Here is a 22,695-nt window from a genome sequence, read left to right as displayed (position 1 = left end):
AACTAATGTAATTCCAAGAATCCAAGGGTTGCGCGTTCAAAAAAAAAAGTTCACTCAATTCGTTCTAAAAGATTTAGTAAAACACGGGTCAACAACGATCGACCACCTTGACAGTTAACGTGTTGATTAGACCAGGCACAGAGTACGCGGTTAATTAAAGTTACTGCGCACGTTCATTCTGCGACGAAACATCGTATACCCACCACCCTCTGCTGCATAACGTTCACCATCCGGCGTTATAGCCTTTCTTTTGCTTCCCGCACCCATGGCGCAGGGCCGACGTTTAGGAACATTGCGGACACGCCGTAAAACGCCCACAAGGCTGTGATGACGCGATCAATGACGATCACCCGAACCATCCTGTTAATCTGGAAATTTGTTTTTAGTCGCCCGCGGACGGAAGGCGTCTACCACGCCATAAAACCACGATAATGACATTGTCGATGGGTCTTTTTTTCTTTCAGCTACTTTTTTCCCCCCTGGATATCATTTTTATGGTTATGGAAGCTACTTTGTGAGCCAGGCTGCGAGCTCGAAATCGATAGCGAACGAGGTACACGGGCCTTGTATCCTTTGCGGAAAAAATTATGATCGCCGTTAACGTTACGTGTTCCCTTTCCGATGTGTAAACTTTGGGTACTTAGGTTTTCGTCGGATTTGGAGGAAGTTTTGGATATTGCTATATATAGATCCTCAAAGTTTGGATCATGAATTGATTTCCAGAATCCTCGCAGGATAAATTTGCTCTTTTATTTATTTTAATTAACAGCACGTATTTTTTTCATCGATTACATATAGTTGCATAAGATAAGATCAAAGGCCAAAAAGAAATGAAATAGGTTTATTTGAACTATATTTCACGTTTCAGCATCTAAACTTTCACGGCGAATAGATGACACGTTTGTCTTCGAGTTTCGATCGTGGTTTTATTAATACGTTGTGCTTTTGTTCTGACGTTTCACTTTATCAGACCAGACCCGAACAATTTTTCGTATTAATAAAACCACGATTGAAACATGAGTTACACTTGAAAGAATCCCAATACATACAGTGTATTCCCGTACTACGCGGGAAATACGGAACTCGAAGAACCATAAATGTTATATTTCGTACGATTGGAATCGTTTCAAAGAGTTCCGATACGGTGCACCCTCATACTACGCGCGAAATACGTCTGACAGTACGAACCACACGTGTAAAAGTATTTTCCTATAGAAAAAGTTGGCATGTTAAATTTATCTAAGGCGTTACATACAAAAGCGTTTATGGCGTATTCTGAGTACTGATCGTAATTCTTTCATCACATCGTATTATACTTACAGGGCAACAATATACAGGCGTGCTACCATATTTATATAAAATATGCACGTAGCGTGTCATGATGCACAGATTCTTTGATAAATAAACGGATTGAATTTTGAAACGTCGTAGAGTTTGTAACGGAACGCTTACGTAACAATTTTCCAGCAAGGTTTGCATTCAATCAGGCATATGTTCGAACAGAATCTATCAGGAAAAATGCGATTGTATTATGCATGAACCAAGCCGTGGAACTCTTCGAAGTCTTCGGGATCGATCCATTCTTCGTTCGAGTGATCGATGAAGAAGGATAAGGAGATATAAGTTGAGATTGGTAAAATTGTGTCGGAAATCGAAAGCTTTTTGGGGAAAAATTATTGATAGAATTTTCATCGTAATTTTACCAGAGAAGATTTTACAATAGAAAATAAATAGAAAAGTTACGTGTTGTATTCCGTGGAAACAATGGCATTAAATATTGTGTTGATCGTATATTTCGAACTTTCTGTGTCGATCTACATTCGGTGATCGATAGAGTAGAATTAAACAAAAAACATGGAGGTTGGTAGAATTGCGTGTAAAATCGAAATATTTTTCCAGGGAAATTGACATTTACACACACATGGAAATTTTATAATAGATAGAAAATTAATCGAGAGCGCGTATTTGCCATTCTGTGGCAAGAATTAAATTAAATGTTACATTATATTTATTATATGTTGTTTCAAAGTTTTTGTCTCGATTTATTCATCTTATCGAATTCATTCGATAATCGATGGACTAGATTAGTGGAACAAATTGAGATTGGCAGAATTGTTGATTTATGTCGAAAGTTAAAATTTCGTCGAGAAAATTTATCGAAAAAATTTCCATTCAAATTTCATCAATGGAAAATTAATTCAAAAATTATATAGGTATTTCACGTTTCGACAAAAAATTGAATTAAATATTACGTTAATTGTGTAGTTTTCATTAAATGATCCGTGGAGCGAAATAGCAAAATAAATTGAAATTGATAGAATTGTCGATATGTGTTGAAGGCCAAACTTTTTTCGAGCTTTATATGTCGTTGGAAGATTAATTGAAAGATTAAAATAATTGAAAAATTACACTTGAACACTTTATGTGTGCTGATTGTATAACGAATGATTTTATTCAAATGATGTTTTCCGAAGCTTAACGGAATATTCAATAACACGCGACATATTCGAATATCTGCTGGTTTCATACAAAACATGATAATTGGTCCAGATTGTCAGCGAGAGAATTTAATCGATCAGAATCTTATATCAATACGAAATAACGATTCACAATCTACAGTAAATATTTGTAAAAATGATGAATTAAGAGCAGTGTATTTATAAATATTCATCATAAACATATATTTCTCTTCCGATGTTTGAGAAAATGTAATATACATGCAGAGAAAATTTATTATAATGTAATATAATATAAATATATTTATTATAATATAATATAAGTTTATTATAATACAGAAAGATCGTTTGAATCGCTTTTATTTATTAACGAATTATACAACATAGAAATTATTGTTTACAGTAATAAATACAATTAAAAATTGTCTATGATTGAAAATCGTTGCTTTTAAAAGAAAATAGATGTCTTGACCAAAATAATATCTAGCATATTGTTTTCTACTCCTTACTTATACAATATAAAAGGAATAATATCGAAAAAGGATATCAGAAGAGAAACTCTCATATTTTGAGTTCTTAATTAATAATTGCGGAGCACAAACAATGTGCAAAAATATGCAGAATATCTTAAGCAAAGTAAGATTATGAAATTTAACCGCATAGCGTAGTCAATCCATCTGACATTTGACAGTTTCATTATTTTAACCATTGACATGTATAATATAAATCCAAGCTTATATTAAAACATATATTAAAAAAGTATATATCATACACGTAATGTAAAACATATAAAATTTATATTATTTATAAAGGATCACATCCATTTTCATCATATTCATTTTATTGTAAACAAATTTAATTATTTTAAAAGGAAGAAACATTTGTACATTGCGAACTGAAAGTATGAAACAGACTTCTATTTATATTCCGCTATTTTGTGAATCTGTATAAGCATTAGCGATTTAACAATCGTTTTGCATTTAATTCTACCAATTTTTCGATCTTTCCTTTACACCTTCCTTTTCTTTGTGTTTCATTATAATACGTTTAAAAAACTTATTCGTTATTCACCGGGTAACCAGACAGAATAATAACATTGTTCTTTTGTATATGACGGGAAACAAATGGATAGAAGTTTCGTTATCGCCAACTTTGATAGGAAAAATATATTGAAGGCAACGAAACATCCTTCGTGGAGAACAATAAGAATAGAAACGGTGTTCGCGAGAATATGAAAGTGAAGGACCGTCGTAACGCTAAAGCATGAAAACCAAGAAAATCCACCTAAGCGATCGCTTTAGAATGAACGCCTTGGCGTAACCTTTAAGCCATAAAGCCATGTTCAAAGTATAAATAAGCAGAGCAGAGGATATCTCGATTTCTTTATATTCCATAAAGTAGCGTCCGATCTTCTCCTTCCTTCTTTCTTACGGTGCAAAACACAATATCAGTGTTTTAAGAAGCCACTTCAATGAGAGAAAAATGGAAATACGAATATTAACGAAGAAACAGTAGATTGAAAAAATGAAAATTATTCCTTTCAAAAACGAAATTTTGTTAGCCTAACAGCTGCCTTTTTCTTTTTTTTTTTTTTTTTTGGTGGTAGAAACTTTTCGAAAAAAGGCATAATAGTAGCTTCAAGATACGATTCTTTTATCTACACGTTTTGTCTAAACATAATCTTATACTTAAACGATATTAATGTTATTCTCGTGTTATATTGTCTGAAGTAATACGGTCTTGTAAATATTATCTAAAATAATATTATCTTGTAAATATCGTCCGAAAAAATATTATCTTATGTCTCGACTAAATATTGTCTGAAAATATCTGACTGTTTATATTTTGTCAGGTTAAAATCAGATTTATCTAAATTTCACGTTTCACCCGTAACATAACTATGCTACATGAGTAAAGCGTGGAACCTTGCAAATTTAACTATTATCAAATATGACGAGCGTGGTAACTGTGCTATCAAAATAAGGAAGTTCTCTTCTATGGCACTGTGGTATGGAAACTTAGTCGAACTGTTCTAATTATTGGATTTTGAGTACTTCGTAACATGTTGACACTTCCCTTGATCGTAAAGGTATCCCTCAAGAACACAAGAAACTATGAAGTTTCGTGGCTAGCGAACAACTTAGCAAATTCAATGGAAGTTGGTTTTGAATTACAGGAAGCAAGTAAATATGAGAGTATAAGCCAGCTGCGGTTGTTTATGCATTTATCGCAAGTGTAAATATGAAAAATGTAAAGGGAAAACATATTTTTATTCCTGCTCTGTGAAAATATGAATTTCTGCAAAACATTTGTATATAAACATCTACAATATAGAAAAACTGCGAAAATATTTTTTACGAATGATTAGTAACAAGTATAGTGAATTTTATTGTTCAATATGATTGCGCTCTTTTCTCAAACAAATTATTTATAAAGTTTCACTAAATAATAATTCTTCGCTCGATACTGCGTTATCATACCAAATAACAGAAATTTATTTAACAATTTTTCTAAATTAAATAATGAAAATAATCTAGGAAATTTAATAGACTAAATAATAAATCAAAAAATATAAATAATTTTGCCGATTTTCATTAAACTATATGTACTATACAAGTGAAGTATATTTTTTATATATTTTTCTACATCTAGGTTTCTTTAGATCAAAGCACTGCCACAAGCAGTGAAAATAAACAATTCAATAAATTTTCACCAAACGATATTTCAAATAAATCAATTTCAAAGAAAGATATTTTATCTTCAAGTTTGTACTGGCGGTATAAAAAAAAGTATAAAATACTCGATTCCTAACTAGAAACCAAACCAGCAGAATGTTTCACAACACGTTAAAGCGAAGTGTTTCGACAATCATCGTCTGACTCGTTGGGGCTATTAAAATGATGCATTAATCTAACCAGCCATTGTTTCGTGCCATTAAATCCTCCCGAGATGTCTATCAACCAACCCCGACGATCGTATTTGCTGACTTCCTTACGAGCTTTCCGCGAAAGCAGAGTAAATAACAGTTTGTTGAACTTTGTAAAGAGAGTGCAACATTGAATGGATGCTCATCAATCACGGTAGCCACGTGTATTCGAATCTTGCTTGTCTGCGTTCACACTTGTCGTGTCACGCATATTTCACTTGTAAAATCCGTTTCCACTAGAGCATATACGATTCGATGTTGAATGAAAGTGTCAACGATTTGGTTATATACATATCGCTTTTATGCTGTCAGAATATTCATCGTTGAAATATCGCTGGCTATCAAACTCTGGCTGAGATATTTATTAGATAGAATTTGTAATAACACATCGAGCACCTCCGTTTCACGTGGGTTGACTAGCTAGTGCAGTTTAAACACCCGCAGATCAATATCTTTAAACTTCTTCCCAAACACCAAAGCCATTTATTCTATGCATATAGAAACAAAACTATTAATAATAACCCGTTTTGTGGATCCTTATCTTTCTTTAGAACTTGTATATTATTTATATGTTCTATTTTATCTACATTCTAAGCTACTTCACACATTTACCTAATTTACATTTACACGATTATACCTTTATCTATAGTAATTCAACAGGGTATTTTACAAGGCTGTTTAAATATGTAATAATTATTCGATTTAATGGTTTAACAAATTATCGTTAAGTTCAAGGTACTTATTTGAAAAAAGTAAGAACAATTAAACAAATTTTACCGAGTCAAATAGACAAACAGTTTGGACACGCAATTAACAAATATCATCGTAATAAATCATCCCAAGTGTTTATCTAGCAGCACAATATCCCAAAACCTTAATAACCAAAGAACCAAAACAACATATTCTTTCATAAACAGATGAAATTAATCGAATAAATATGCATTTGCCAAACTAAGTAGCCGATAATCCCAGGTAATTGTCTTACGATCTTGCTTATTAACTTCATTCATAAAATATTTTATGAATCCAATGAGATCATCTTCGTCTCAATCGTCTCATAAACCAACCTACCACAACCAAAAAGTCCTCGAGACCAGCCATCACTCGACAACCGTCTGATTCAATTTCTTTTGCAAGTTGCCCACATTTACCCGCAACAGCTGTTAAGTTGGCGAAACGTGACTACATGGAGGCAGCAGTCTGCCGCCCGCCACTCGCCCGCTATAAAACCTCTCTCCATAAAAGACCTCTTTTTCAAGACCCAGACATATCCAAGACCCACAGAATCACGCGCGAGTTGGATTCGAAAAGCACGTTAAAACGAACAGAAAAAAAAGAAACGCAAAACAAAGGAAAATAAAAGAGAGAGAGAGAGAGAGAGAGAAAGGGAGAGAAAGAGAGAGACAGAGGGAGGAAAAGGCACAAGTGTTGGCCGGTGTGTGCGACTCGTTGCGGAACGGAAGCGTGAACGATGCACGGGGTGGCCGGGGCCGGGTTAGCAGCGTTAGAGTCCGGGGGTGAAAAGGGAAGAGAACGGCAGGTGTCTCGATGGGGTGGTAGGGAGATGCGCGGTGTATTAAACCCGGTGACTCTTGCCGCGCAGCGTGGGAGTTAGTTCTGGTGAGGGCGCCAGCCAGCTCACTCGCTAAACTAACCCACCGTCCCAACCCTTCGATCCTCCATCCCTCGACTTTCGGCCAACAAAGCAACATCCACGGCCGCAACCTCCTTTTACCGACTCCGCAGCCGCTGTTTTTTCGCGACTTCCTGCCCGGCCCGCGTCTAAATACCGTACGACGTACTGAGAAAGGAAAAGGAATCGGTGACCATTCAACAAACAGGGAACGAACAACTTTTCTTTGGCATTCTCGCGTCTCCCAGAACCTACGTGTATACGTACGTTACGTATACTCTGCTCGCGGCAAAGGCGAGCATGCGAGCAACACAAACTCGTAGCAAGAGAACGTAACAGCTGAGCATAGAAGAATAGTAGAAGAAAGTGAATTCATTTTTGAAGAGGTTCGAACGAGCAACGAATAGTACGAGGCAGCGGGATATAACAAGATTAGAAAGAAAAGAGGAAACAGGTTGGTCCCCGTGGTTACGTCGATCGACGCGTTTTTAACCGGACGTTCTCGACGTCATCGTCGTGGATGACGAGTATCAGCGAACGACAGCCAGCAACATGTTAGTGGACTGGTGTTCGCACCATTTTGTGTTCGCGTGATCCGGTCCGTCGGTGATGAACAAACTGGATGAAACGGTAGCCCGTCACGGCAAGAATAAGCTAGCCGCTGAATAAACCAAGTTTAAACACGAGTACGTTTACGGGTATTGTAATCGACTGTAAAACGAGTTTCCACGAGTAGAAGGTCGTTGAAAGTTGTTCAAAGAGTATCGACGATCATCGATCAGACTTTGGAGGATTTTACGTGCAAGAACTGCGAGGAAGAAGAAGAAGAAGAAGAAGAGTGTTATGTGCGACGGGAAACGGAAGATTTGAACTTGGCAGGGAAGGTTATCTGTTAGTCGTATCGCATGAGAAAAGGTCCCACGGTGGGAAGGAGGCGCAGAAGGGCGAAGATATCGCAGCACGCAGTCACAGAAGCAAGTATTTCGCACAGAAACACACGTTAAATCATATGTAAACACATCATATTCTGTTAATACACTGGGTAATGTTCCGCAACTGCACCTTTGCCCGATAACTTTCTTTTTTCTCTATATATACGTGCACATAATATATATATATATATTGTATTCTCTCTCTGTTCACACGCGCCGCCTGTGTTGTGTCACACTCTATCACTGTATGATCGATGTGCGTACTATGTTCTTCTACTCCTTCGGTGTTTTCGACGTCACGACGACCAGCTGTGTCGTCCGGCGCCTTAATTAATCCCCTTCCTTCCCACCCCCTCACCCCCTAAACCAGGAGCACGGTTTTGCACATTTTTCGGGCACCTGTTGATCTCTCTCGTACTACATAGCCACTTTTCCGCACTTTAAAGTCGTTCGGAGAGTTCGATGTCACCGCTGCACGCCGTGTCACACCGCACGTAGAATCTCGTATAACGCCTCACTGGCACACAAGCACTTCCAAAAGTCAAGCACCGTGAACCGACACACGAGGCCCTTCGACAGCATGGAAACCAGAGATAGAAAGCAGTTTTCTATGACGTCATCGAGGACAGTAAGTGTCTAATTTAAGACAGAAACCAGTATAGAGAATCTGCAGACGCAGCCAAGGGACCGTAAGTGGTCGTGGATCCTGGAAATTGGACTTTCGATTTCTACCGGGGAAAGTAGAGGGATCAGAAAGTGGAGAGTAGTATGTTCTAATAGTGACAGAGGAGAGAAAGAATCGCGATGCAGGCAACAGGGAGAGAGGACAGGGGTAAGAGCAGGAGGACCAGGAGAAAAATCGAATTTCGTTGTTGCCCACACTATCGAGCACCTTAATAAGCATCCACGACCAGCACCAGCACCATTCATCACTGGCACTGCATATTATTCTCCAGACACACGCCTTAGTGTCGACTAAGAGCCATCCTTTTTTTTTTACTAACGGCCTGATTTCAGGACGCGGAAATCCTCGAGAGCCTCTGTTGACATTGAGTGGAACGAATCGTCGGGAATTTTCGGAAATGCGACATTAACGAGACACGATCGTGGACTGTGCAACGATCGCCGACCGAATCGAGTCGAATCGAAGAGAAACGAAGACAAGAAGGAAATCGAAAGAGAATAGAATAGGTGATGTTCTTATTGATCTCCCTATTCCGATTATATCCGAAGATTTAGAAGAGTGTCCGATGAAAGAAGAAAAGCAGCAAAGTAGAAAAACGAGAGATAGAATAAAAGTAGTTGAACGCGTTTAAGAAACGTTTCGTTTCCCATGTAACGGATGCCTACACGGTTATCGATTGATCGCCGGTCATCGCTCATCGTCCGCGTTTTCTTCCCTCAAGTCGCTCCCTACAGAAACGCTTCCTCCCCCTGCACAGCTAACGAAAAGTCGGCCTAAACTCTCAGCGTCGTGCCTTTTGACTGGCAAACGAAAATCGAGCGCGGTACGCGTATACAATAAAAAGCGCTAAAAACGAAACAACATACAAAAAAAAAAGAAAAAGTAGCAAAGGCGAAGCTACATAAAGAATCGATTCAAGAAGAGAGAAAAGAAGAAGAGGAGAGAAACAAAAGACACTTAATTTTTAATCGATTCGAAAGCCAGCCCGGTTAAATCCGGTGAAAATTGTGACATATATGATGGCGGTGTGCATGTTCTGGCTTCTCACGTACGTGGGACAAGGGCTGGACCTGGCCGTGGGGAATCGTCCGGTGATCATCATGCAGGGTGCACAGGAGCAGGACTACCGGCACGGTAGCGGGATCAGAAAGAAGAGCGAGCTAAACTCGGTAGGCAATAACCTGTTGCACTTCAGGATATATCCTCCCGAGGCCTCTCACCGAGACGACCTGTCCAACTGGTTGCTATTGAACGACGAGCCACGGATCTCCTCGTGGACACCAGCTGGTATATTGATCGACGATATGATCAGAGAGCCTAGGGAGCTACAGACTGTATTCTTTGCCCTGTCACCCGCTATGTTGAACATGCTCTACTCGGAATACATGAACACGGCGACACAACCGGGCGAACAATTTCTACACGAGGATCAGCAACAACAGCCAATGGGCGGTGGCCCTCTGGGTAGTCAACGTACTAAGAAGCTACGAATCGACTGTAGACACTCGAGAAATACGGTCAGCCTGCCTATAAGAGTATGCGACGACGAAACAGGACGCAAGAGCTTTCAAGAAACCAGACAATCGAACTACGACGATCTCTTCGAGCAGAAGTTAAACACTGCTGCGAACATGAAGACTGACTCGATATCACGGGGACCTGAGAAGTACAGGGATTATCAGAACGGCGCGACGTTTGTGTCGAGGCCGCCGTTTGGCCTGGACACAGCCAAGCCTCCCGGAAAGAGGAGCCAAACTCTTGTAGGACGCCGCTCCATCGACCTCTCCGGAGAGTCGACTCCGCATCAAGCTCAACCGCCGTCCTCCCTCGGGAACGGCATCAACGTCGCTTCTCAAATTATGTTCAGATCCACCAGGGGAAGCATACAGTACGACGTACCGCAAATCGGTGAGTGTTGCATTTTCGTGTTTGTTTGAATGGGATTTGGGCTGTGGAGAAAGTTCGTGGTGTTTTTCGTAGTTGAATTATAGCTCCCATAGCTCGTTATACATACATACAGTAACTTATGGAAGTAATTTCAAAATTTATAGAAACGTTTTGCGAATATATTACGCGTGCTATACGAAACATTTCGCAACTGTAAATTTCGCTAGCAACGAGATTTGACTACCATGATTATGTTGTAATCTCTATGTATGCATATTTAGATTTGTTCTAAATTTTATCAATATAGTCATGACAATTGTACCTCGTTACAATGCTAAGAAAATTTGTTAATATTTTATATAACACATATAATATATAATATGCTCGATTATGAAGAAAGTATTTATTGAAGAACAAATTTGTAACAAGTCGATATACCAAAACTTTTGCATTAACATTAGTGTACTAACATTTTAAACAGTGATGTTTTATAATAAAAGTACTTACTGTTTTTCTTCTTTATGTCTACTGAGTTTTGTCTAAAACTAATGAAACTTAAAATAGTGAAATCTCTGCTACCATGAATTTTTTTATTTAAGTATTATCTACGGGAAACACATACATTTTTAAATTTTTCTTTATAGAAATCTTATTTTTCGGAGAGTCTTAGAGAGTTTTGAGTTTACAGGAAAATACGGTTTCTTCGTTTGTATTTTTAAGGAAGTTTATACTTTCAGAGAAATTATCGAAACTTTTAAGTTACAGTTGGATAAAATCTTCTCTTAGAATATGAATTTTTTATGTGTATAGGGCCGACGAAGAGTTTTATATCTAGTTGTATTTCTATTTTTAAAGAAAATGTAGAAGATTTGACTCAAAAAATTGATTCAAGCTACAGCTAAATTAGACTTTTGCTTTATATTTTGATGGTAGAAGTTTTTTTTTTAAATTAAAAATCGATTAGCGGAAAATAGACGTTCTGTTCTTTCAATAATTATTGAGAATCCTGAATTCGGTCTAAATCTCGTACTCATTCGACAGTATCATTGATCCTGAATAACGTAATAGTAGATAGATGTCGGTATTTATAAATCTGTCACCGAGTTCTGTCTATAGAAGCAATCTATAATAGTTCTAAGAAAATTAAATCTGAAGTACACATCTAATTTCATAAAAAATTTGACCAACAAATAGTTTCGTTAGAGAGCTATTTAATAGGAAAATACATTTCTGTTAAAATTGAAATGTTAAAAATATGTTAAAACTATATATATTTACATATAAATATTGACATTAGATATTAGTATTGTAATTTATATATTATAACATAATATATTATGCAATAATTTATTGTATTATTGCAATGACTGACTAGTTTTATTATTCCAGATTTATAGGAACTACTATTTCTGTTCAAAAATTGTAATGAAGCTGTTGCAGTTCCATGATTTATGGTTTCTTTTTAAATTAACATATCAAAAAATTGTCTAAATAAAATAACTGATCCGTGTTCCTATATAGCAATATTTATAACACTTTTATAAACTGATATAAGAAAATTACAGGGTTACCATAATTCTTCAAAATAGTCAGTAATTAAATTTCGGTACTTTTATTATGAATCTCTCTAACATTCAATATCTTGCGATGGTTTACAGGAAATTTCTTTCTCTTCAACCTTTTGCTCTGAAATATCGAATTATGCCCCTACATAGCCCAGATTATAGATCAAATACGACGAATGTAAGCTGTTCTAATATCAAAGCTCAACTTTAACTCTGACTTCACTTATATTAAGAGACTATAGTTTGCTGAATATAAATTATCCATAATATTTTGTGGGTTTGCTTTGGACATTATACTAAAGCAATAAATAGGTAACATTATAGTACATATAGATGTACTTATGAGCAAAATCATAAGCCAGGAAATTAATGTGGCTGACAAGGTCGATATGTGAGAATTTAATAGACGATGCTGACCTGTCAAATTCGAACTTCGGAAAGACGATATTTCACGCATACAGTAACAAAACTTCAACTATTTCTTGCAACTAAATTTGTCTTGAAACTAATTCAAACTAGTACGACAGACTCAAATTGAACATACGTCGAGTTCATTTCGACACGTGTAACTGTGACTGTATAAGGTACAGTTGTCCTTCAGAATGCAAGTTATTCCTCGAGCTCGTCCTCTGGAATCCATTTACTCCGAATTACAGGAATTTTCACTATTCTTTTACGTGTGTAGCGTGGTGGCTCGAAACTAATTTCGAAAGTCGCCATACACGTATTTTCCAAACATACAGAGTACGAACGCAATTGTTTCTATAGCAATTTGTCTCTGATCATCGTTTCATTCCCAACAACATTCTGCTTTCGTTGTTTACAATACCATCTCATCCAACCTGTTTTCTTTAACAAAGAAAAGCTACAAAGGGCGTATAAGCTGTCTCGTATCGAGCAATCATTTTGCTTCCCACCAGTCTCTATAGATTCGACATTTCTCTAATCTAGTACTATAAATTTTCTCTATAATATGTATGTATCTAGAGTCACTTTTATTTCGATTTATAACATCGTTTAAAAAGCGTAACTTGTGCTCTACTGCACTGATTTTATTAGTCTTTACGATCATTGTAGCTATATATGATAGTAAAGCATCACAACCTGATAGAATTGATTTATAAGTGGTACTCAAAAAGCTGTGCATGTTTAAACAAAGTCACATTTTTATGGACATTAGGCAAACAAATAGAATTTAAATAGAAATTTATTTCTATCACTTGGTAGATATTTTAATATATAAATATATGTAAATAATAAATACTCTATTTTGAATACTTTGTATATGTTTTACACTTATACATGTGTTATGTGCATTCTGTACATTTTCGTACTTGAAAATTTTCTATAAATACAACATTTGTAGCCTATTTATTTAAGTGTATAATTAAACTTTCATACACATAGGTTGTCGTATTAACAAAAACTAGTTCGGTCTGCATAGTAGAAGTGCTTTCAGTAATGCTACACTCACACCGAGCGAAAGGGTTTAATCTACCATGCTGAATATTCAGATCGATTTAGTTGAAATTATTCGAAGCGTTAAAACTTCTCGTCGCTCTGTGTCAGGAATTTAATCGCGTTCTCTCGATATCTTGCAATTGATAAACGTTTGAAGTGCTTAAAAGTTCATAGCGAAATGTTCGAAATCTTTAGACGCTAATATATTTCTATGAAAATAAAATATTTTTTTGCAGTTACTTTTTGCAGTTTCAATTCAGTAATTTCGTGACTTCTCGATGAAAATCTTTGAAGTAATTTTTATTGATCTCTACAGTATTCAATTTCTTGCTATAAAACAAGCATCATACATGAAACCACAGAAAAAGAACAGGATGCATCTTCTTTGACTTTTTAATTTAATGTCACTTTCATTTAATTTAATGTCGTTTCGTTCAAAGATGTAATTGACAACTTTTTGTAGAAGCCAAAGGCTATAACAATTAAGACAAACAATATTTCAATGCTTCTATTATTTTAATATCGCGATATTTTTAAAATTAGCATTATAAAATGAAAATATACACGTTTAGCTCTAAAATTAAAAGGGCAATTTTTGTAACACAGCATTAATCAACAATGTACTGAATTTTAAAATTGCTTCTCTGTGAAAAAAATTGAGAGATCTTCCTCTGTTAAGCAACGCTAAGGAAATTTCAAACTTTTTCGTATAATGTAATACTTAGTGCATTCGTAAAATATTTTCAAGTGTTCGAATACTTTCGTGAGTCACTGTATCATATCTTTCGCCTGTGATTTTCAAATAGTCCTCCAATCTCACCACATATATAATAAAATATATCAACCGCGAAACAGGTCGAAATGTTTTCGAGTAATCGGTTAGAGATGGGTGAACGTCGGAGCAGAAAATTTTGAAGAAATTGAACATTTTCAAGAATCCGCGTAATACAATGGAAAATCGATCTATTCAATACGGAATCGTTTTTCTGTATGGTAGAGGTTAGCTGTGTTTGACGAACTCTCGAATTCAATGAGAGGAAACTAATTAATTGGATATCTCGCCTTGAACTCAAAACGAGCGATTTTTCATTCGTGTGAAAAATTGAGGGGCCGAAAAGAGATGACGCTGGAAAAATGGAGGGCAATTTCTTGCCGATGCTACTCGTCGAGTGTCCTTTACATGTCAACCCCTCGGGGACCAATTTTCCGTATACATTACCATTTGCAAAAAGCCCTTGGGCTACTTTGAATTACTGTGTATAATATCCTCGATAACCGACCTGACCAAGAACTGATCATTTGTATCTCTTGTTTTAGTATTTAATGAAAAGTTTCATTTGCGTGATATTATCGGTATTTAAATAATGCTATCAGATATGTTTCATTCGAACCTCTCCAAAGCCAAACTGACCAAGTCCATCTTTTGTCAATTTCTTAAATTTAATTGTATACAATTGCGGTCAAAAGAATGTTCAAAATTTGAACCAGCATATGAGTATTAGTAACTTTGTACTAGATATTTTTCACTATGTGGTAACAGTCATCTATTTCGAGAGATATATAGTACATCTATTCATCGCTCCTGTAAAATAGGATTGCGTTTTCTACTAAATTCCTGTAATAAGATTATAGTATTACCTCTCAAACTTGCTTTCGTTCATCACTGTAAGTACACAGTTAATGTTCAATTTCTAAAAAGGAAATTATATACTTCCATGAGTTCATTCGTTGCATTTACAACATATTTTTATTTAAATTTGAGTAATACAGACCAACAAGCGTAAACGATATTTCAGCAGAGAGCTTGAAAACCTAAGATTATTATGATTATTATTAGCTGAATCATAGAAGAAACAAAATTTCTTCGTTCCTCAATAGTAGAATAATTAATAACGTTTTTCTACCTTTCTACATTTTATACCAAAGCGATTTTTTTTTAATGCATTCTTCTTATATATATCACTCTTCCAGTAGAACCTGTAATTTATGCTTTTACATCAAAACGATAAATTTTGTCTGACGTATAGCCATTCATAAGATCGGAAAGATTAATCATGAGATCGCTGCGCGTAATTAGCGTAGAACTTTTTGCTCATTAGCTAGTATCGATTTTTTTTTCAAGCAGCGATACGCGTGGTTTCAGCTCTTTAATGACTTTTATCGCTACTGGTGATCACGATGGCACACCCTGTGACCGATGTCCAGTTGGATTACGGCGAAGCGACAATTTAATCGCCGGTTCCGTTTCACCGTTGCACGCTGTCCGTTTCCGGAAAATGAAAAGTGACGGACGCTTGAGGGTCACAACGTTAATTCTGTTCGAATAACCTTTTGGGGGCGGACAGAGAATCGGTTTATCGGATTTTAGCCCGGTTGATACTCTGCTACCTGTACGCTACGCGAGGTGTCACTGATTAAATGATGCTGCATGCTGTCATTTACTCCTTCAACCTTTCTTTCTGCCTTTCGTTTGCTTTATCAACGTAGAATACGGTAAAAATGTTGTACACAAGTAGTTGAATAGCGGTGATTAAACTTTGTTTAACAATGACCGTTACGATTTACAGTTACAGGCTGGTGAAAGTATTTTTGAAACGTTTACAGTAGAAAACTTTTATGAATATATTATGTGTGTTTTAGTAAACTTCTTGAAATTTCGTTACCGCTGCAACGTGTCACGACTGTGGTAATTATAACAGTACAATTTCAAACTCGCCACAACTCGCTACAATTACAAGTTATGTTAATTACAATTTTCAACAAGTCACAAACTACAAGTTATTATAGTGTACTAATAAATTCTCTTGTTATATCTTGATAACAAATTTGAGAAGAAAATAAATGATATTGTAGGAACAAATTTTACAAGCTACGAGTCAGCTTATGCTGTTTCACATAGAATTATAAAATTTTAAAGAGAAGTCTATAATCTAACTTCTAGCTTGCGTCCCCGTTAATATTATTACGTGGTTGGTGAATGATTATACAAGAGAGCACATATATACCTGTCAATCAATAAAAGTACTTAAAATTCATTGTAGAATATCTTTCACTCCATATCATCTCATTTTGTCTTGAAACATCTTTTTCTATCTGTTATTCCGCCTTTAAAAATGCAACCTGAACCAATTGTACGTATGAACAAATCTTTAAAAATCGTAATATCGAACGAACAAAGAAAAGGAGCAAGCGGCGAAAAAACAGTCGCGAAAAGTGATGAAAAAGACAAGCGCGTTGAAATTATTTCAACTGTTTGACCACAACATCTGTCCGTAATTTTCCTTTCTATTATATGACAGTTATGAACTATTCAAATATTTTAACATTTAAAAACGTGTTAAAATGTTGTCCAAAACAAATAAAACTTATTCATATGATATTTCGCTTCACAATTCTAAACATTTAGTCACACAATTACACCATAATACTGAATTATTATTTATTATTAACTTTAATTTCATCATTCTATAATCTCTATAATGAAATTTCATTGGAGAATAAAATTCTAAATATAATATCTGACTAAAAAATAAGCCTGTTTATAGTGCATTTAATATGTTACGCAATTTATCACTGTAAACATGGAAAACATCGAAAATTTTATATCTGTGACTGTTTATTCAGTTCAAAAACTAACTGTTTATTTAGTATTAAAATTTTGATACATCGAAAGTCTGTTTCGTTTGTTTAATTTGTCAATTTTGCGACTGTGACTGTTCGTTAACGCATATTATAATTAAATCTATCATTGCTGATTACCGGTGGCCTTTACGGCGTCACTGACATGCATAATATCAGCCACCGCCATCACAGACATGTTAATCGTAGGAATTACGAATCGCCAAAATTATCTCCGTTTGTTTGAAAATATTTGCCTGGTATGGTATTTCAAGGGAAAGTATTTTACGGGTTGAGTGTTTTCGTGGATGTGATTGGGGTGATTGAAGGGGTTGTTTGAAAGGGATGCTTTTGTTTTTTGACCGTTGGTAATGGTTTTCCCCGAGGGAGAATACTCAAATAAGAGTTCATCTTGCGAAGGAAGAGATTAATGGGAACGTAGTGATAATTGATCGGTATTGTTGGTGAAACCGATATAGCAGCTCGTGAAATCGGTCAGGTGCGAAAGTTTACATATATATTTCGAGCGTCGAAACCACAATTTGAAACATCGATCCTAGTCCCAGATTGTATCACGATCAGTCACCGGAGTCCTTTAAAAATAAAATAGTATAATAAAAACGTTAGCTCCATGAATTTTGTTGACACGTTATGACGCATATTGTTAAAATGCAGCACAATTTATTTGTTCCCACATTTATTTAGGTAAAAGAAGTAAAAAAATTATACAATATAATGTTACAAAAATTACCTCCTTAGTATTGGGGCGATTAAATATTTCGTAACTTGGGATGTAATTTTGTTCCGAAGTTTTTTGAGTAAAATAAATGCTTTAATTTTCCAAATTTCTTCTAGAAACACATTAACAATAGTCGTATTCATACGCGTGTTAATTCAAAGTTGATTTTACCTTGAATTAACAACTGAATTGAATATTTTTTAATTCTTTATTTTATTGAGGTAATGTAAAATGAAATGTAGTAAATAATCTAATATGGTAATGAAAAATAAATTTAAAAAATTGCTTCTTTCTTTGTATTTGCTATTCTCTTATAAAATGAAGAAACATTTGGAAATATTAAATATCGATTTACAAATAATTTTTGAAATATAAAACACAAGATGCTACTGTAAAATATGTCCAATTATGGGTATCGGCTTTTAACCCTCCTACGCCCTTTCATCACCTTCAACCTAATTCAGTTTATATATATTTATTCTCGTTTGAATTTTATGTTAAAGACATTTTAAAACATTCAACATCTTCTTCTTTGTTAAAACGAAAATATGATGGAGATATAAAAATTGGCCAGTGTTTCGATTTGTATTCCTTTTTATTAAGTTTTCTGTTTGAGGTAGAAATTGACGAATGTTATTGTACTACCAGTCCTTGATATTACACATTATACGGTAATATAGCACTAGTACTTTATATTGTTATAGTCCAAACTACTGATATGCAAATTCGTGTAATCCCATTCTTCAGTAATGCGTTATTATTAGCATCCACGTCATGTTATAGATTGTACTAGCCATGGAAAATAATAGTGCCGTGTATTATTACTTTATGACATTACGATAGTATAAATTGTTGCTATAACATTAACATATGTCAGAACTGTGATACTATTAATCAACTTATAACACCCATATGTATTCATCGCTATCCCCGACTTTACTCGGTAATTTTAACTCAAAATTCTCCAATAGTATGTTTTACTACTCCTTTATTCTTCTTTATAATTCTTATCGAATTAGAATCACAGACAAAAATTTTACTTCTCCAAGTATATTATATATAGACTTGCTATGTTAAATAAATTACAAATTGTCCTTGACTGTTATTTTTAATAACTATTATTAAATATATACGTAGACGGTCGTACTGGAAAAAATTACTTAATTTGTTTAATTTATAAATATGACTTATAACAGTGCGGTAATTATTGAAAAATTATATAAATCTTACTAGATTCCAGGTAACCATTAGAAAATTATTAAATTTTATTGAAAGTTTAAATTAGTAAAAAACTCATATGTTTCATATGGTAATACAAATTTCATGGATTAAATGCATATAATAAGTTTAAATGCTTTCTTTGTTCATGTTTTGATATTCGAATTATTAAATTATCATTGTTATTAAACTTTGATATTTGTATTATTAACTTCCTGATTCAACTCCTTAAATCAAATGTAGACTTTAGGCTATTTGATTCATTTCAAATTGTTTCAATGAGATTTAAATCAAAGAATGATACAGGCACCAACATGTAATTATTGATTTATTATTTCTAAAATTCTTGCAAATAGTTTCCACAATTTTTCGTCGTGTATTTTGCATCATTATGAAACTACAAAATTCTAATCTAATCCTTAATTATTTTCTTAGCACCCCAGATCAATTATCATATTCTATACCAGTGCAGCAGGTGTTCTAATACTTATAAACGTGGGTGTATATGTATATAACACCTCAGTAATTAGTAAACTCTGTTATTACAGTTTGCTCATGTTTCTCAATTTTACTAAAAATGCAGAAAAATATCGTAAATTTTGAATGGCTCTAATTCGATGACAGGGAGATGGATTATATGTTCACCAGATTAAATCATATACGACGAATAAGATACAAAATTTAACTTTACAATGATATTGCTCGCAGATTAAAGAGAGCGGGTGACATTTCAGATATAAGAAGTTAAATAAATGCATTTCCCTCTTTCAGCGACTTACTATTCATCCAAACTTATTTATCTCTGCTCATAGAATATAGTAACCATATTCGATTACCTAACTTTGCGACACCTTATACAATTTCCTAACCGCCCCCAAACACCTACGTAACACGTTTCCCCTCGACTTCACCTTGACGCAGCGTTTCCTCGAAATTAAAGGAGTCCCCAGACTACGCAAAATATTCGCGAGATTAAAGGCAACGAAATATGTATTCGCGGCCACACCGAAATTCATTTTCATATCAAAATAGAGAATTTTCATCGCTTATATATAGATCACTTATCGTACAAATATTTTATTATTTTTATTTATTTATTTATTGTCGCAATGACTCATCATTAGCTAGCGCAATGCAGAAATATTGTACGATTACTTTTCTTAAAATTGAAGCAAATTCTTCAAATTCCTATAATTATACATCTGAGCTAAAAAAAACATGCTATTTCGTATTCAATTTTTATTTCTCTGTTAACTCTTCCTATTCTTTTTCAAACTAAACAATTATTTGTCAGCGATAAGAAAACGTATTAGTTCGAAAATAATTGAAAAAATCATGGATATACACACGTAGCTAATAGACGTAACATATCTCGATCGCACTAGAAATCGTTTGACGTAACCATCAACTTCATCGGCACAGTAATCACCCGGATAGATTGAAATGATGACAATTACCGGGTGATCATTACCGATACGCGAGATTCGCACCTGTTGCGGACCGCACACCAGCGCGGTTACGCGTGTCACCACGCGATACCAATTTCTGATTCCACGTCATCCGGTTGAAAACCAGCTAAAATAGAAAATGCGTCACTTTCTAATCAAGGCCACGCTTGACGGTATAAAGTTACACGTATATTTGTAGAAAAGATATAGTGACGTTATAAAGTAGCCCTTCGTGTACACTTCTTTTTTAGCACACTTGTTTCTTGGTTATAATATGTACACTAATATATTTTATTCAAAACATATACATAAATAGATGTACATAAATTGGAGAATATCTTTGAAAAAAAGAAAATATTTTCAATAGAAAACTTATCTAATATATTTTGTCACAAAACCAAGTCCATTTCCAAGCTGTGAATCTGAGATAAAATAAAATGAATAAATAATATTTAATATATTTTACTATTTACTGTTTAAATACCACTACTTGCATCAATAGCCTTTCCATCAATTTAGAAGAATTTTTTTATTTTTACTTATATCCAGAAATCAAAGAATTGAAAAATAAAAAGCTTGTCAAACGACAGAATAATAATTTTACAAGGTTTCATCACGAACTGATAACTCATCTAATTAACTTATATATATACGCAACGAGCGTAATCATCTTGTCTACAATTGTTATTGAAATAAAGAGTACATTATAACCTGTTACCTCAGCGTTATAATTAATTCAACTACCTTTATTATCTTAAACGAAATAGGGGATCGATCAGTTTCATGGCGTCGATTGTAAAATCGTAACGGGAATTTACGACTCCCGTTGATGCGCTTCCTTGAGATCGCGTCTCTCCACGAACGGTCGACAAAACACGTTAATTTTCTTGTTACATATATTAAAATTTTTATTTCATTTAATCCTGTCGTAACATTTTATTATACGTACACATAATAATTATTTTACCTTGCGGTTCGATGTGTTCGGGATTTTGTTCGATTTATCCGTTAGTAGAAATTTTGTGATTGAAATGTCGGAATGTTTGCGTACGACAATGTATATAAATATCACCTGCATATATTCGTGAATCGTTAGAGATGTCGACGTTTTCAAAGTTTCACTTTTTCCAAGCCTTTATCTGTTTCATTTCATTCCTCCTCATCGTGGTTCGCTATCAACAATTCCATCGGTGACTTTTATTGCCTCGTAACGACGTTAAAGTGTAATTACCACAGTGGGAAAACTCTAACTGTTTCTTTTTACTGGTAAAGTAAAAATTTGCGTCTCTTCTGTTTAATAGGAAGTTTGCAAAGCTGCGTTGATAATTAATAAACTCTCCTTCTTTGATATCATGAAGATATAGCGGTAAATGAATGAAAATTGAAGAACTAAATGACAAAAAAGTACCATTTACCACAAAACAAAATTGAAGAATTGAAATATTGAATGGTGTTAACCCCGGTTTTCAATATGGACAAGAAATATTATTTTAAATTTTTCATTTACAATTTTAACTGTACTTTACTTGTTGTTTCGAAAGTTAAATAAAATGAATTACAGATTTATCCTTCATGCATTTACAATGGTAAGCATTTAACGTGGTTTGTAATTATTATTCGAAATATCTGAGAGCCATTCTGTATTCACATACGATACCTTTAAAGTTCAAAAGAACATCATAGCGGTGCAATTAATTGAATTTACGAATATTTTCCTGTTTATATCGTGGTATACACTCTCTTGTACGAGATATTGTTTACCGCTTAAATTCCTCAATTATAATTGACAAAAGAAAGATGAATAAATATACAGGGTGGTTGGTAATTGGTGGTACAAGCGGAAAGGGGGTGATTCTACGCGAAAAAAGAGGTCGAAAATATAGAATAAAAATTTTTCGTTTGAGGCTTTGTTTTCGAGAAAATCGACTTTGAATTTTCGCTTTATCGCGTCTCGTTATAATGGATCTCACTGTACATCATTGTCTCGATGGAAAAATTAAAAAAAAATAAAAAAAAAAATTGTTATTCTATATTTTCGACTTCTTTTTTGGCGTAGAATCACCCCCTTTCCGCTTGTACCGCCAGTTACCTGTATATTGCAGAATAGGTTTAATACAAAAATTTAGG

At 34.6% G+C, this 22,695-nt stretch overlaps 1 protein-coding gene across 7 annotated transcripts in view; it reads left to right on the top strand.

Moving 5' to 3' along the window:
* The window catches only part of LOC117216786, a 65,261-nt gene that overhangs the window by 31,253 nt on the left and 11,313 nt on the right, over positions 1–22,695 (top strand). For 6 of the 7 annotated variants that reach the window (XR_004489433.1, XR_004489432.1, XR_004489431.1 and 3 more), the window contains exon 1: positions 8,630–10,540. Coding sequence is in view for 3 of the 7 variants with exons in the window: in XM_033463802.1 (XP_033319693.1) it covers positions 9,649–10,540 (892 nt within the window). In the remaining 4 variants the exon portion in view is untranslated. Of the gene's footprint in view, positions 1–8,629; positions 10,541–22,695 lie in introns of those variants that run through there. The other variant, XM_033463800.1, reaches the window with a different exon arrangement.

Source organism: Bombus bifarius, unplaced genomic scaffold (assembly GCF_011952205.1).
Source record: "Bombus bifarius isolate JDL3187 unplaced genomic scaffold, Bbif_JDL3187 scf7180000007973, whole genome shotgun sequence".
NCBI lineage: Eukaryota > Metazoa > Arthropoda > Insecta > Hymenoptera > Apidae > Bombus > Bombus bifarius.
Note: the sequence above shows the minus strand (reverse complement) of the source record. Positions and strands in the feature narration are given on the sequence as shown.